The sequence below is a fragment of the Porites lutea genome, chromosome 3 (assembly GCF_958299795.1).
Source record: "Porites lutea chromosome 3, jaPorLute2.1, whole genome shotgun sequence".
Lineage (NCBI taxonomy): Eukaryota > Metazoa > Cnidaria > Anthozoa > Scleractinia > Poritidae > Porites > Porites lutea.
Genome location: NC_133203.1, coordinates 7,779,293 through 7,796,892, shown reverse-complemented (window position 1 = coordinate 7,796,892; position 17,600 = coordinate 7,779,293). Strand labels below are relative to the sequence as shown.

At 39.4% G+C, this 17,600-nt stretch overlaps 1 protein-coding gene across 2 annotated transcripts; it reads left to right on the top strand.

Moving 5' to 3' along the window:
- The first annotated feature begins 366 nt into the window (after positions 1 to 366).
- On the top strand, positions 367 to 15,290 carry LOC140930360 (uncharacterized). 2 transcript variants are annotated; one of them, XM_073380042.1, is made up of 2 exons: positions 367 to 731; positions 13,560 to 15,290. In XM_073380042.1, the coding sequence occupies exons 1-2, from the start codon at positions 437 to 439 to the stop codon at positions 14,012 to 14,014; spliced, it is 750 nt and encodes a 249-aa protein (XP_073236143.1). In that variant the 5' UTR covers positions 367 to 436; the 3' UTR covers positions 14,015 to 15,290. The 2 variants fall into 2 exon arrangements, with proteins under 2 accessions (XP_073236143.1, XP_073236144.1); XM_073380043.1 differs by lacking the exon at positions 367 to 731 and adding an exon at positions 11,247 to 11,598.
- The last annotated feature ends 2,310 nt before the right edge of the window (positions 15,291 to 17,600 follow it).

Below are 17,600 nucleotides of genomic sequence, written 5' to 3'. Positions count from 1 at the left end.
TGTACAAGAGGTTCTAATTCACGTTGAACCAGAAATGAAAATATCTTAAGTGTCAACAGGGTGATAGACTACGAGTAGTCCCCATTTTTCCTCAGGGATATGTAGAGCGAGCGAAACGCGAGCGCGCGTGAAAATCACCCCACGCGTGGAAAGGCGACACGCTAAAAGGGTGAAGAAGAACTCGAGGCGCGCGCGTGAAAGCTTACCTCGCTCGCGCGCAACTGATTAACGCATTAAACAGATTAGGTTCTTAATGGTTACGCAGTAGTTACAATGTCAATCATTTTCTTTATCATCTTAAACACCCATCTTGACTCTGTCGCTTTTCGACGGTTTGGACAATAAAAGTTTGACCCCGAATTAAATTCGTCACTTGAGCCCCACACGATCACAGCTTTTAAAATTCCTTGCCTTTCAATCTGCGCACGATTAAAACATGGAAGGCCATCCTGGGACGCTCTCACACTCAATTTGTCGTATTCTTGGAACTGCAGGCCTCGGCGATGCAGGACGCAAGACAATGAAAGTTTCTAGCCAGTCTAGCAAGAGCATCGCATCAGGAAAGCTCTTGTGTGGCCGAAACGGATGTCCACAGACGTTCAATTATGGAGAAAACGAACAAGCGGCTTTAAAAGGGAAGCAAAACGAAGAACCACGCACAGTGTTCCCGTGGATGACGTTTAAGAGAAAGAAGAGAGTAAAGAAAAAGCCACAGCGTATGCAAAAGAGAGGTAAAGAAGTTCTAACTGTTTATCGCAAAATGTCATCAAGTCAGAGCCTTGTTAGCAGTGCTAACGAGACAGTCATTTGAAATGTCTTGTGCTAACGAGATGCTTTTCGTAATAACAAACCTAAATGGCGATAACTCAGTATTCAAAGCGAACTTTGCGGCTTTGCCAAAGAGCTGCATTGTGACGAAAACACCGACTGTTTCTGCTGCTAAAAAAGCTTTATCACTTTTCAAAAGCTATTGACAGAGTGCAAGTTTTTTCGTCGCGATTCGCGGCAGATCATGTCAGAAATGATTTTTAGCCTCAGTGCATGTCAGTGGGTCTGGTTGTTTCATTTTAAATGATTGAAATTTCACTAGTATATCTAAGGAAGCATCGATACCTGGTAACTTTCCTAAATTCGCACGTGTTTTGATTTTGATAGATAAGATATGCTTTTCTTGTTTCTGTTCTAAATTATTTCGTTTCTAAATGGTCTCTATTTAAAGATCTTGAAAGCCTATCCCTTCTAAGTTAGTGGAAAAGTACTTACTAATCCTAGGCTCTTCACTGGCGTCGGACACAATCGTCCCTGTGAAACCCACTTTCACGGTGTAATACTTCACGGAGACCTTTTAAAAGAAAAAATACGATAAAAATAATCGAAAATTTGAAATTTTCACCCATAGCTTTGTGGTTTGTTGTGAAAGAAAACGACTTGACACGTCTATGCAAACAGTCACACATTAACCAAATTTCCTGTTTATAAATGAAGCCGTCATGTTGTTTTTTGTCACTTAAGCAATCCGCTAAACAAACCTCTATGAATAAAGTTTTTGTTATTACGGAGCCCGGGGGGGTGGAGATGCTCGTCGTCTCGCTTTGGGGGTGTAAATTTGGGATTTTGGTCTCACTTAGGGTGTTCTGGGCAAAACGCCATCATATTTAGCCGTGACAGGAGCCCATGGCCGTGAAGGTCTCCTTTAGGGTTGCATGCGAAAAAAATATGAAAATACGTATATTGTCTGTGTTTTAAAATGGTCTCTTTTAGGGGTAAAAAAAAAGCTTGAGCCACGCCCTGATCGGTCGCCTTTAGGGGTTTAATTCAAAATTTCCGACGAGCATCCCCACCCCTTTTACCAATTTTTTTTTGTTCACTTCTTCATCGCTTTGCCGACAAGATCACTTTGCCGTTTATATATCTTGCAGACATATTAAATTCTGCAAGTGGAATATTGCAATGCTGATCGTGCTACGTGAAAATTAACTTTGCAAGACATTAGCAAGACACCGAAAACCCAAAACGGAGCGAGATTGTAGCCATAAAAAGCTGTTTCGCTATTATTGTAGCTCACCAGTATGGCGTAACAAACAGAGAACCTTTACTGAAAAATAACCTCCGCACTCTGATTTAAGCTCTGACCTAGTCAAACTCCGTTAATACGGGGGTGTCCGTATTTTAACGCGGGTTAAATTTAGAGAAAATGTAAAGGCTTTCTTTCCCCAGGGACAAAGGAAGGTGTAGGTACTGTAAGGAGGTCTCCGTAAAGCCGCGTTTGACTGTACAAACTATTTGTACTGATCCAGGTCTACAACTAAGAGATCCGGTTTCACTCATTGGTTTGTTGCTGTGGTCTTACTGCTGTTTTTAAGTGGTTGTTGCACACATACAGAGCACAATGTAGTAAGATCGAAAGAGTTTTTGTAAGGCAAGAACGCATGTTTGTTGAGCAGGGTTCAAGAAATTAGCCATGGGGATGGCGTTTTAGTAGCGGACGAAAATTAACGGTTTTTGGGCGTAAAAAAATATCCCTTTCCTTAACCGTACAAAGCTATAATTTGCACACTCTGTACTTTAAGTACTTAACTACCAATCTGGCGAAAAAAAGGGCATTTAAGGATTTGATCATAGTAGCACTTTAAAAAATATGGAGACCAATTTTGGCGTGTTTTAGGCTCTATTTGTTGCACACATACAGAGCACAATGTAGTAAGATCGAAAGAGTTTTCCAAGACAAGAACGCATCTAAGTGGGACAAACCGAACATTATTTGTTGAAAAATATGAAACGGCAAACTGATCCTTACGGCAAGCGATGAAGAAGTAAACAAAAGAAAAATACAAACCATATATATTTAATTAAACAAATATTATTTGTTGAGCGGGGTTCAAGAAATTAGCCATGCAGCATGTGCTGAGTAAAGAAAATGACGTCACAAAGTCATTGTCTTGTATTCTTGGTAAACACTAATAGTCAGGTCTCTTAAAGTCAAGATCGTTACAGAGTTGACAAAAGCACCAAACTTTGCACAGCGGTAGCTTATTGCAGTACCATGAATATTAGAGGGGGTGCCCGATGCAAATATGTCGCTGAAGCCTACTAAACAGGATTTAATTATTGTAAATTTCACCTCCTGGGGTCCCTGTGGTGTTTTGATTGAAAATTGTTATGTAATACCTTAAATCGCTCAGAATGCTCTTCTCATGTTGTAAACAACAATTTCACTCGAACATCTGGCATTTCCATCCATTATTAGCTTATTGATTGTATAATTAAGTTGATTATTACTGTGCCCTTAAAGCAAGTCCACAGTCCGCCCACATTTTCATAAGTCATTTCTAAGATGGCCTCGTCTTTGCTTCATAACTTGCAAGTACTCAGCTTCTGGGGTTCTCTTCTCCTTTTCTAATGTATTTCAATTAGAGGAGGCCTTATTGTGTGGCTTAAGCCTTATTTATCAAGTATTACTTGTAATTACATGTCACTTTAAGCTAAAGAAAGCGTATGGTATAGCGATTCACACACAAAATTTCAGAAAAAAAAGAAATTGTGAAACAGTCTGTTGTATCACATATTATCAGGGATTAATGACAGCTATTCATGAAGAGCAAATAACGAAATGACAGAACCCAAAATAGTTCTTTCGTAAGGAGGTTATTAATTTTTCAGCTTAACATAGGCCTGGATGCCTTTCAGTCTCTCTTTATCTGCTGGACCCACGTGCATGTTTTGACAGAGAAGCAAACACCGTGGCACGAGTCATATCATTTACAATTCCCACAGTTTGTCTAAGCTTTACAAAGGAAAAACAAACAAAAAAGAATCTGGTCTCTTAAATGAAAAAAAGAAACAAGTTAGCCCAAGCTTCAAAAAAACAGCACAGTTTATCATAAAGCCTCTAAATTTGGCACTGAACCACTCATGTCCAAAAATAATAACAGCTTATCAAGTCTTAAAAGTGAGACTCAAGTGGCACAAGATTGACTCAAATGATAAATGGTGAATGGTTTAACTGCTGAAACTATAGAAAGGGCGCCGAGCTAACTTTTAGGGCCTCTTTACAAGGAGGAGGCGGACCCCAGGTAGGCATGGTAACCAACTTAGGTGGGGTAACCCGCCTGTCCATATAATCTCTAATTTTAATTTGATCACGTTTACATGATAGGTTGGGTGACCCTTCAAGGTGGGTAGCCCGGTCTGCCACACCAGGTAACCCTCTTAGCTGAGGTCAAATTTTGCCATGTCAACGTTTCAAGGTGAGTTAACTCAGGCTAGTCGGGGTCGGATTCGTGATACATCAAATTCGCACAAAATTCACTTTGGCGCTGGGTGGCTTCACATAATTATTAAAGGTAACAATAGAAAGCCACAACACTGAAGGTTGCAGCAAGAGCAGCAAGTGAGCGTAGACGTGGTTTGCCAGCATTTTTCCTGTTTACGTGTTTAGCTAGGATGGCGGGGTTGTAAGATTGCATGTAAAGGAGGGTTACGTATTTTTTACCCCACCTAAGCAGGTTACCTCACCTACCTGGGGTCCCCCACCTTTATGTTAACAGGCCCTAAGTCTCAGGAACCGTGAAACTGGTAATAAACGGTATACCTAACCCGGGACTAGCTGTGATACTACTTCCATCTTCAAAAACGTCAGCATAGCAGCCAAAGGAGCCATTATATCGGTGTAACACGAATATTAGATTGCGGTTGTTTCATGCGTCTCGTTTTTTGACTTTGTGTTCGTTTTTGTCACCATCTCTAAATTTCAATCATGTTCAAAACACCCCTACTAACAAAATATTTCGTAAAGCTATTTAGATTGATATTCAGCAATAAAAACAAGGTGTTACCAGGAGCCCATTTCTAGGCTCCTGGTGTGGCAACATAGGCATAAGTGAATGCAAAGTTTTGCGGTATACAATCTGTCAGAAATTTGTTTGAGTGGTCAAAGTTGGGGCTGATGGGCTTCTTTATCATGACCACTCCATTATTACAAGGGGACAGGCCATAATTATTGTTGACCCTCGCTGTTTTTGGTATTTTCTCTAATTTTCCACAGCATTATTAAGTGAAACGTTGGTAACTGAATTGCTCTTGAGGAATTCATGATTGTAAGATTTCGTAACCACGGCCTTCGCCTAATTGCATCAAACAAATTACATTCATTTTTATAAATGATGCATCATTGGTTGGCAAAAAGAGGCTTCGTTCCTGTAACTTTCAGCTCTTCTGAAGTTAGTTTGTTTGTAAATTGTAACGCACGCGACAACCATCCTTTTTTTTTGAAAGATCCTATAGACCTACCATTAACACTCTGGTGCAAGGGCTCTGAAGTGAATGAGCTCCTTACAGGTGTCTAGGCATGCAGGGACCTCATACACTTCTTTTTAAATGCAATGTGTAAAAATAAAGAGTGTTAAAAATTCCTGGAGAGGCATGTTTTACAACCTCATCCCCAGGACTTACTAAAAAGGCAGAAAAAGGTAAAGTGACCACATTTTACGGCAATAACTCGTGAAAGTAATAATAACTGATAAACTTGAGGTCGACGGCGCGCTCCTTTTACCCCCTCTCTCCATTAATGCTCTGTTTTAATGGTATTTAAAGCTAGTCAAAGCTACACAGAAAGGAGAGAAGTTAAAATAAGGATGTGTTGACACAGGGGATCGAACTCGGGACCTCGCGCACCGAAGGTTGCGCACTAACCAACTGTACCACCCTTGCTCCTCCTTTTCCCCCTGAGGACGAGGTTGACATGTTTTAATCATTATCTCGATCTCAAGGACAAGGTTACCAATGAAGCAAGTTGTAATCTGATCTTAGCTGCACAATTACAAAGTGGGCGGGTTGTCAGTTACGGTTCATGAAGTTGTTCATGTGGCATGTCAAAATTTAACGATTCTGTCGTTTAGGATGTGATGCATTTGGGTTTATGTTAATGACATCTTTGAAAGCTGGCTTTGTGATCTGTTTAAATTGATATGTAATGATATTATCAGTGGCAAGTCTTAGCAGTGACACTGACCTGAGCAGCAGAGTGAACATGGCCGCACTTACCGTGTGGAGACTGGGCACTAGTCAATATTATATACATGTAAAACTATTTTGAATAGTGTAACAACAACTAAACATTACCAAATTATAAACTTAAAAATTTGAAACAAATGTTTTTTAGCCAAATCAAACAAGAAGAGTACTCACCACAGGGAACCCAATCTGCTATTATAGGTGAAAGTTAACCCCCCTTTTATCTGTAATTAGGACCATTTGTAACGGGCACCCCCTCCAGTATTAATCGGCAGGTGCTAAGGAAGCTCTGTGCCAAATTTGACACTTTTGTCACGTCTGTAACGATCCGGCCTATATTTTGCACCAAGAGACCTGACTATAACCCCGGACACTGACCAGGCCGCAGAAACATGGCGTTTTAATGGCGGACGAAAATTAGTGATTTTTGAACGCAAAAAAAAAAAAACACTTTCCTTGACCGTATTCGTACTTTTTTCATAGAAGTAGTGGGAAGCAGGTTGGAATATCAATTAGACTTATCTTCCCTGATCATGTGCTCAATTCTCATGACCACTCTGTTTTCTAAGCATTGATATTATAAGGAGAAATTTCAAGCTGATCACTCTTAGGGCTTTAAAAAGGGTTAATAAGCAAAACAAACCCTCTGAACCTGAGCACACTTTTTGGCACATTTCTTTGCAGTCATCGCAAAAATAACGTTGTCAAATTTGATCGGAATGGCATTGCGATCGTCGCTTTCATCTCCGTAAGATCGTCTCTTCATCAATAGCGATCGTCGCTACTCGATTTGTCAAAAATATCCATACAGCACTTGCTCTAGTGTTTTGTATGGATATTTTTTTACGCACAGACCTAACCGATACCTTTTCGGGCAAAAATATCGGTTTTCCGTCCTGAATACCCTAAATGAGACCAAAAGAGGCATCTTCTACCCCTAATCGAGCATCAAGGCCACTTTTGTATGGGATTCCCACCCCCCCCCCCCCTCCCCCCGATACACCTGCAAACCTCCTTAGTGTCCTTAACTAACAGAGGACACTTTTCAGATAGAAACGGAATCTGGACATGTTAGCTTTAGAGTACACTGCATAACACGAGACAGTTTTTTTTTTTCAAAATCGGTTTTTCTAGGCGCGAAGCGTCAGGAGTTATGGGCTGTTTTGCAGTCTAGCATGCATGCCATTGATTACTTTGCGTCTTTAACAATTTTTAAACTTCGGGGACATGAGACGCTGGGGTAACAAAATCACTGAATACCGCCGTCTAACCTCGCTCCTGTACATTAGGGAAGATTCGCGGGAGGGAAATAGTGGCGGATCCAGGTGAGGGGCCCGGGGGGCGCCTCCCCCTTAATTTTAGACCAAACTGAGTCCCGAAGGGCCGAAAAAATTTTTTTTGAGACGGCCCCTCCCCCGCCCCTTCTCCCTTATCTTAGTGTCTGGGCGAAGCCAGGAGAAATTTCGTTTTGGCACGACTACGACGTGAAAATGCCTTATTTCGCGTTTTATGGAGGACGTAAACAAGCAGCGACGAAATTTTTTCTCTCTTTCTGAGCTTGGATATGGTCCCTTGAAATTCAGCTTCAGGAGGGTTCGCCTACATTTGACAAAGTAAGAGGGTAGGAATAATCGCTATAAAGACTGAAAAAAAAAACGCAAATTCACTTTTAAAGCGACGTTCTCGTTGCCATCGCGTCGTTGGATCTTAAAGTCCCTATTATCCACACTGTTGTACGCGCCTTTAAGTATGAGTTATTTTACATCAGTTGAATTTTTTCTTTTTCAGGGATGGGGTAAAACACACACACATTTTAATACCGAAAATGTTCGAAATCGTACTTATGGTAAAGTTAACGTAAATCCCCTTTCCTTACTTTTAAATAAACACTCCACGGTTTTGTTTTAGGTGCAAACATAGCGGGAGAGCAATAAGAATCAGACGAATTATGAACGATAGGAACTAGATAGATGATTGGAACAAGAACTTTTTGGAGGCTTCTTGCCACTCTAGCCGGGCTTAAAGGGGTTATCATTAGATCCCATCCACCGTAGCCCCTTCGGACACCTCATAAAATTTACACAACGTAGTTTTCCCTTTACTAATTAGGTTTAAGCACTGCCTTTACTGATTAGGGCTAAGTACTGCCTGATTAGACTTAAAGCACTGTTTCGAAACTGGTTAGGTTCTTTTTTGGGGGTTGGGGTTGATGCTGTATGTTTTTAAAATTATTTCACCTCCATCCAGCAAATCCTCAATGGTCGAGTGGTTAGCGTAGTATACTGGACCACCTGGGTCGTGGCCGGGTTCGAATTCTACTGTCTTTTGTATCAATTTTTTTTTCCCTTCAAATTAAAGAGACTTGCCCTTTCATGAACATTTGATTTCCAGCTTGAATCGAAACATCATCTAAGTGTGATATAAAAGCAGAAAACAGTTCTACCTTGTGTAAATTTCATGAGGGGAGAAAGGGGCTACGGCCGATGGGATCTAATGCTGACCGCCTAAAGGCGGGAGGTTTTTCATCGAAACACAATTTCTCGCCTCAATCAGAAAAGATGGAAGAGTACACTCTTTATTGTACAAGAATGTTTTTCCGGCCCAGGCTGAATATTCTTATTTTTCTGTCGATTTTGGGCTGAAAATATTCTTAAATTATTCTTAATTAAATATTATAGCTCAGGGCATTTCTGCTTTAGAATGTATTGGGGCAGGAGCTGATTGGGGTTTTAATGACCAGTTGTCTTAGTCCTTTCCAAACTCTCAGCCTCTCATTAAAATATTCTTAAAATTTCGCATATTTCAGCCTCGACAGTCTTATTAAATATCTTCAAATTTAAAAAAAAGAGTGTAGAAAGAAAAACGAAACAAGGCTACGTGATACTATCACCATTCGATACCATTCCGCTTTCTTGTTTACTCCCTTAGTTTCATCAAAAAAGGAGCCAAAATTCACAAGGAGCCGACGATATTCAGTTAGTCAACCGCCATGTTACATGTAAAACAACTGAGATGGCTGCATTTTCCAGTTTACTGATACAAACAACATCGAAGTATGAAAGACGACTTTCTCTCTCCACCCCCCCCCCTCCCCACTTCCACTCATCCTGTTGGTCCCCTCCCCTAAGGAAGAACTAATATGGTACTTAGGCCTCCCCTGATAGTTAAGGCTGGTGGGGGACTGGCGAGGGACTGAAACCACATCATTGCATGTGACTGAAAATTCCGATCACCGAGAGGGAAAAGGTTGTCAATGCGTAACTCATTGAATAAGCCGTGAAATTTTACGGGATTAATCAGATTTCTGGTGGGACGTAAATAGAAACTATCAAGAGGAACGCGTGACGAACCCCTAAGAACGTCTGCGTGGGAGGCTACAAGCGCAAGAAGCTGGCCTTAAACACTAACTTTAGCGTTGGAATTTCTATCGCGCAAAACAGCGAGCAAACGCTTTGGTCTTATCAACTCAAAATAGACTGACTGTAAAGTTTAAAACGCAAGCTTTCGACTTCGAACAGTACTTTCCCTGCTAGCAGAAGCTTCTTTTCCTGCTAGCAGGAAAAACAGTACCTTTCCGCGGTCCCGACCTTTGTATTCTTCAAGATTTCGATGAGATATATTCTATGCGTGTTACATATCAGTAAAATATTATTTCGAGCATTACAGTGAAGTTCTCAGAATTGAAGGTCTTTTGTTTTTTCACAACTCTTTTCAAAGGCGAGAAAATTACTACTTTTAATTGAATATTGTTTCTCACTATTCCCTTAAACCAATTAACAACAGACGCAACTACGCCATCTTGTTAACCTCTTTGTTCAAGGATAAGTTTTCGCTTTTGTGGACTGCATGCAAAGGAACTCATGTGAGTTTTTTACCCGAAATTAAATTGTGAACATTCTCGCGAAGACATCAAAATGAAGAAAATCATCGCGCCAGTGGAATATCAGTTTTTGATGACTATTCACTTCCGCAGTGTTACGCGTTATGTTATTGTGATTAAAGGCGGCTATAGTCAAGTGGAGTCAAAATGTCTAGTCCCTATTCTTCCTGGCAAATTTAAATCTCAAAGGCAAAGTTCAAGTTTGAACAAATCGAGGACCAAGTAATCGGATGTATTGTTTAATTAAATCTTGTTTTTAAAAAGATTTTGGGTTTAAAAATATAACTGTAAAGCCAGTGAAAATCCGGGTTAAATACCGATAACATATCTTACCAGCGGGAAATAAGTGACAGGTCGAGGATGTCATAGATGTCCTCGAGGATTAAGAAAATTAATACAATTTCAAGCCCCGAAGCTTGATCGTCCGCTGTTGTGGTAATTTTAGATTGAAAGTTCAAGAAAGTTTGGTTTTTGCAGACAAAAATTAAAGAAAGTTTCAAGACCAAATAAAGAAGGTTGCGAGACGACTTAATACTTTAGGGCATTATGCCGAAGAAAAAGGTTGACTTGATACAGAAAAAAATGAAGAGGTTTTGATTTAGGATTAAGTGGTTTTTTTTCTTCTAAATCTTGGTACATGGAACGAAACAAATTCCTGCTTACAATATCGACTGAGTTTACTTCACAGGAAGAGCATATAATGAAATTAGCAGAGCTAGCGGCAAGAAGGGCACAGGCTTGACACAACACCCATTTTTGATGGATGAAGTATCAAACCAAACTATGCAAAAATAAAGAACAAACAAGTAGCTGGAAAATAACACTCCTCAAATCTATCTTGCCGTTGCCTTACACCGCGCTGGATGTTTACTACTGACAAGCAATAAAACCTCTTGTGCTTAAAAGCAGAGCCTTAGAAAGATTAAGAGCTGTTGACTAGCATTTCGTAATCGCAAAAGGGGTCAATATTGTCGGTGTTATTGTAAAACAATATTCGTACACGTTCTGTGCATTATGGTAGTTGTTTTAAAAAGGGAGAGGGACTTATTTGGATGAAAATGGTGAAAGTCACTTGGTTAACGCAAAACGAAGGATTCCGTAGTTCACGCCGACGGGTTAAATGTTTCGACATCTTAAAAGATTTATGTTTCCGTTCTAGGTATCTGCAAATTCCTCTAGCGACTTGTCGTCTTGTCGTAGAATGATGAATTACTCGGGAAAGCAGTGCTTCACTTTGTAGATCCCATTACATACCAAAACAGAAATCTTGAAGCTCTCCTGAGCTACTTGATTGGTTCGCAAGCAATCACGTGTTCTAAAATCATACATCATTCTTTCTTTACTTGGTCGAGAGTGGCAGATCAATACGGCATTACCTTTCGGCTCTTGTCAAGCCAGAGTGCTTCAGGGCCATTCAAGAGGTCAAAAAATTGTCATTCTCGTATTGTTTCATCAAAAACATATCCATTCATTTATTTAAACGACACACAGTGTGTGTGGACAAATGGATTTAAACAAAGACGACCCTACCCTGCGTTGCCAGGCAAAAACGAAAAGTCCTCAAAAAAACACGAGAGATTCAGACGTTCACGCGGACGACTCAACCAAGCGAGGTCAGAGAGAGGCGCCTTCTTCGCCAGAATCTGCTATTTCGGAGAAAAATGTTCAAGAAATTTATCCCTGGATGAAGGAATTTCGTTCTAAAGGTACGAAGCAGTTTTCAAAGTTTTTATTCTTTGCACTTTTGTCCGGAAAACGCATCTTGGAGAGTCAGAAGTGGGTGTGGGGCAAATGAAACCCCTTTCGCTTGTTGAACATATTCGTCTTCCGATATTTCTTATAATCTACTGCCAATAGTTCTCGAATATTGACCGATGCCCTAGGCTGGATTTAGTTGCGGATGTTTTGTCACTTCAAAGTTCGTTTATTGTGGATTAACGGAGAAGAATGGTTCGTATAAAGCAACCGCCAACATGGCGCTACTTTCTTTGTTAGGTCGTTTGACTCTGCTTTAGAAGGTGCCAAGCGCACTATTTTTTAATCATACTGCAAACAATTCACTTATTTCTACTGAAAAAAGCTCGCAGAAAAGAATTGTAAAATAAGATTGTATTGTTATGCTAACATTTAAAACCGATTTTTCGTTCTTTCAAGGCGAGGCGTTCACACTTCGTTGGCGCCGGTGAGAAAAAGGTACATCGAGTCGCCATGTTAAAAAAGTGTTGTTAATCCCTCGGTTCTTGCTGTGAAGCTTCCTAAATCTCCCTCAAATGTCGTAATTAACCACAAAATACTCTCTTCTCAGCCTTTCCAAAGATGTTGTGTGAATGTTGCAAGATCCGCTAATGCGACAGTATATTTCGTTTAGCTGCTGTTCTTGTTTGTACATATCTCTAATCCGCAAGTATTTCAGTGTTCTATCTAACTTGAACAAGACCTCTATTCTTTTCTCTAGAACCGTTGAAAACAGAATAAATCTTGAGATTCTGATACCACCCGGCATCTAGTTTTTTCTTGTTTTCAAACGAATTTATTCGCAGCCTATTCAGAGACGAATTCATGATGCACGGTCGAAATGGAGCGTGCGTGGCTTTCTTCTAGTACGAGTGGACGATAACCGCGAATTTCAGTGATCGAAATTACAATGATGGGACAATTTTAAGTTCAAGAATTTTTCACTTTTATGTGTATTAGAATACGTAATAGTTTTTGTTTTTCATAGCTGGTAAAATCGGTGATACCTTGGAGAAAAAACATCTACAACAATTTGCCTGAGTTAATCAGTCTATGTTATTAAAATTATCCAAAGAGCAAGATCTTAGAACGGGATACTTGTAAATATAAGAACCTCTTTACTATTTTTAAGAATCTTGTAAATTGTAAGCATCACTCGGCAATTCAAAGGTAAAGAGAACACCTTCTGATCCTTGCTTGCTATTTCAGTCCAACGAAAAGCAAACGCTGCTCTTTTTCTTGCGGAGCGCTTTTTCTCGTAACACTATCCTACATAAATTTCAATCTCTACCTCTTATTTGTAATACTCAGCTCTAGAAAGTTGTTGCATCTATCAAAAGATTTGATACATTTTTCTTTGTTGGAGAGTGCTGACGATCCACTTGTATCAAATCGGGCCACGCACACGTAAACTACCCGCTATTTTTCCACGTTTGGAATGTTTAAATTGGGTTGTTTAAACTGAAATTAAACTAGTGGCTTTTTTCTAAAGATACAAGTATCGGAGCGGGGAAGTTAACCGCAATAATTTCTATTTTGTAGCAGTATACATGCGTTGTGTTCAGTTTTGGCGAATTCCTCCCTTTCGCTCCATAGGCATCTTCCAGTCGGCAGCCATCAATGAATGCCATCGAAGCTTTTCAGATTCCCACGGCTGAAATGATTAAATATGAGCTTGTAAATGAAAGTTTAGCAGTACTTATCTAATGCACCTATGGTCATGCTGGAGACGTTTGGTTTTTATAGTGACCTTGAGTCTTACGGGTGTAAATGATTTTAAAAAACTTGAAAGGCTAAAGATAATAACCATGTCGAGGATCATTTCCTGTGTGAGTGCTGTGTTTATTGTACAGTTCGCAGAGGCTCTTCCTGATTGAATCACATTTTACGCTTACGTAGGATTAAACAATGAGTTTTTCTTTCTATCCCAAAGGAGCACCACAGGAAAAAGACGACAAGAACAGGACAATCTACTCCACAAGGCAGCTAGTCGAGCTGGAGAAGGAATTCCACTACAATAGGTATCTATGCAGGCCGCGGAGAATTGAAATCGCACAATCTCTTGGACTTACAGAAAAACAAGTGAAAATATGGTTCCAGAACCGGCGAATGAAATGGAAAAAGGAAAACAAAGTCGTCGAGAAAGCATTGGAGAATGAAATTCAAGAGAGAGTGAGACAGTTGAGCGCTCAAAATCCAAACGGCTATGGAAGTTTAACAATGATGAACAATGTGAACACTCAGTACGCGAATTCCCTCAGTGAAGTGAACTCTTTCCAGCAAACGAGGGGGGGCTACGGGTTTCCATCCCCCATGCATACCTACAATGGCGGATTTATGGACTTACAAAGGCCGCTGTGGAGTCAGGGTCCACTACAACATTACTAAACTTGAAAAAGATTTACATTTTATGATTCCGCAACGCCGGTGAATGCAAAGAATTTTCAGTTCGCCGGAGACATACAGTAGGCTAGCATACAAACCGTTTCATGTTAATACCTTGAAGTACATTTAGTTTGGTTATTGTTCAAAGGACTCGTATTTACGTTTTGCCCCGAGAAATATTTATTGCCCTCAAGAAGATGGCTGTTTTTTCAATATACCAAATTGTTACAATTTGAGGAAAAAAATTATTGCTTTACTGAACACTCCCGTTTTGCATACATGTTAATGTTTATTTATACTTTCAAGCAATTCTCAATGATTTCTCTAATGTAAAGGAAAACATCTTTCACGTTCGTTTATTTCCAGCCGGCTGCGTTTCTTAAATTTAAGTGATACTAGGGAAAAGGTGTTTTATTAAGCCACGCCGTACGAGAGCGCAGTTGAATTACAAGTTAACTTGCGGTCTGACTAAACGGGCATTTTCTCCTTTAAAGTCAAATTCCAGCGCGTTCCTCAAGCAATTTTCTCCGAACACAATATATCATCAATCATTAATTTTTATATGACAAATCTTAACCGAGAAGAGAAGAAGTTTGTTGAAAAAACCGTCCGTACACGAAGCCGATCTACTCGGAAGGAATATTTTGCAGAACGCCGATACAATTACTCTGAAGTTTCATGATTAGCCAGGGTTACTAGGGAACTAAGTGAATCAAGTCCAAGTTAGGGACAATTATATGGGGCGACATGAACTAGAACTTGATTTATTCAAAATACCCCTGCCGCAGTTTGCAACCGAGCTTTTCGTTTTGCAAGGAGAAAACTGAAATTGATACGACTGCCACATTTGGGTCGATGTCTACTGACAAGAATCTGCATCGCGTTCAAGGTAGATTTGTATAATTAAAAGCTTCCGCAAACTTCACAGTATATGAAATAATCCCATTAAAACTTTCTACAGATGTAGAGTGTTGTTCGCGTTAATTTTAACACTTGTGGAACGAGATTAGAAAGGCATTTTGTTCCAATAATAGCTGTAAATTCTGACCCCTATGTTGGGTAAAAACGACCGAGATGCAAAGACAAAGCAAAATATCTTCTCTTACCCAAGAAAGCAAATAATTTTTTAGCAACTTATTCAATATTGTATGATACGTTTTCGTTATTTAAAACAGACAAGAATATTCTGGATTATATTTTTTATACTGTATTCAAATATAATAATATATTTTGACACCAGGAAGTTATTTGTTACTAAATTGATGGAGAGCAAATAAAAGAAGTTGTGTTCAGAGGCCATGATTTTGGTTTTTCCCGAATACTCATGTTTTCTGCTCATGACAGGTTGTACTGTTAACAAGTCAATGGCATCTACATGGGAAAACCGGAAATTTCGGTTGGAAAATCAAATGGTTCGCACCATCACATTTGGAAAGCTTCAGAAAATATGGGCTGTGTGTTGATGCGAAGGAAATTTTCAACTCTTTTTAGTCTGTTCAGCTGATCTCGATATACTTTGTAGCAAGTTGTTCTCCCTCCACGTCAAATTTTATAGTTTTTATGTTCAAGCACAAAATTTCCACCCAGGTGGTTTGTACAAATGGTAAGCAGCCTATGTAAAGACACCGTAAATCCTCTGTTATGCCCCCCTCTCTAATAACCCCCCCCCCCCCCACTCCCCTACCCCTTCATTCTTTAAAAATTAGACTATATGAACCCTTTTGTATTACTACATGATGAAATTTCTGCAATTTGATTGGCTAAGAGAAGTGGCATTTCAGCTTAATCTGGAATATCTACATCTGAAAATTACAACCCTTTTCTGGGTAGTAGTATAAACAAATAATAGCATGATTTGTATGTGATATTTGGCGTAAATACCACTCGTGATATTTCAAAATTGTCTCAAACTTCACTCGCCTAATGGCTGGTGAAATTATGTATAACAGTTTCAAAAAATCACTTGTGGTATTTATGCCAAATATAATATCACTACAAATCATGCTATTGCCTATACTAAGCCCCAATATCCACATACAAATTCTCCAAACTGATCTCCATACATTTCCTTACAGAATTACAGCCTTTTCCCTTAGGTGATCATTTTATTTATTCTCATGAACTTTTCTTTAAATTATGCATTGATTTTGTTAGGAGAAAAGTGATGTTGATCACTCTTGGGACTTAAAGGGCTAATAGAGAGGAGAAGTCGTCACGTCACGTTGCCATTGTAGCAAAATTTTTGGATGAAAACAAACCGAAAACATCACTTAAAAAGTGAATCGCACATGTTGGCGAAATTTTTTTAGGGTTGAATCCGAAAGGACCGTATCTAAGTGTAGAAGAGGAAAAAAACAACTTTTGTGTTGTGTTCACCTACTCCATAAAGCGAGTGTGTGAAATTAGGAAGTTTCATGTTGCAGGGGGGGCAACGACAGTAAAAAAATGTACAAAATAGCATGAAGCACATGCAAATTTGTTGTTTTGTCAATAAAAACCTATTACTTTTTTGCCGTTCTCCTTCCATCGCCGTTGTCATTGGTTTTGTTGTCATCCAGAAATAGTGCTACCATGGTGATGTGACATTATACTTCTCCTCTCTATTAAGCACGACTGTAACCAGAGCACCTAGAGACTTTTAAAATAACTTTAAGAGACTTGCATGGACATAGCACAAGAAATCGCGACTTACCTAGAATTCCAAACCCGAAAAATGAAAGGGGTAAAAGAACTAGTTACTGTAGATACATAAGTGCTGGACAACTCTTCCCAATTTTTTAAGGAAACCCATACCTTGTAAAATTTTAAGGTGGGACTTTAAAAAAATCTTAAGAGCCAAATATAGTTTGTAGTTTGTAAAATTTAGCCTTTTAGTCGTTAGCCTTTGTATTTTCATGATATTTAAATCTTTTAGTCTGTTTTTTAGTCTGTAATTTTTTTTCACTTAGCCTTTTTAGCCTTTTAACTTTTTTAACTGTTAGCTTCTTATATTTGATTGTTATTAGTAGTTTTAATAATAAATTTAACCTTAGGCCGCTTTCCATTTGTCAGAACTGACCAGCCAGACCATTCCCGTCATGACGAGAATCTCCCTTTTAATCAAAACTATCTGACCAGATCAGTCTAATCCTAAATAGTGTGCACAAAGGAGATGGTTTTTCAGCAAATACTCTACAAAAAAGCAGACTTAATTTGCCAAATGACTGCTCCAGCAATGGTCGCGCTGGCCAGTTCTGACAAATGAAAAGCGCCCTTCGTGAGAGAACCTCCCTGAAAGCCACTAAATGTGACGGGAGCTTCCTCTATAAAGAATATTTATTGTTTTAATATTATTATCATTAACGACTTCATGTGGCTGATCCCGGATGGTTTACTCATGTGCTGGAAGCAAGGATATGTTTCTGATCTTCAGCTACAGCTGTACATGACCTCCCGCTTTCTGTACTCAAGCTTTTACACTTTGCATTCTAGTTTTTATGGGGGATTGATGTTATCATCTTTGCTACAACCTGAGGGGGGAGCCGGGGTCAATAGAAGATTTACGGTTTTGGAACAGAGGGGAACATAAAATTTGAAATTTGAACCGAAA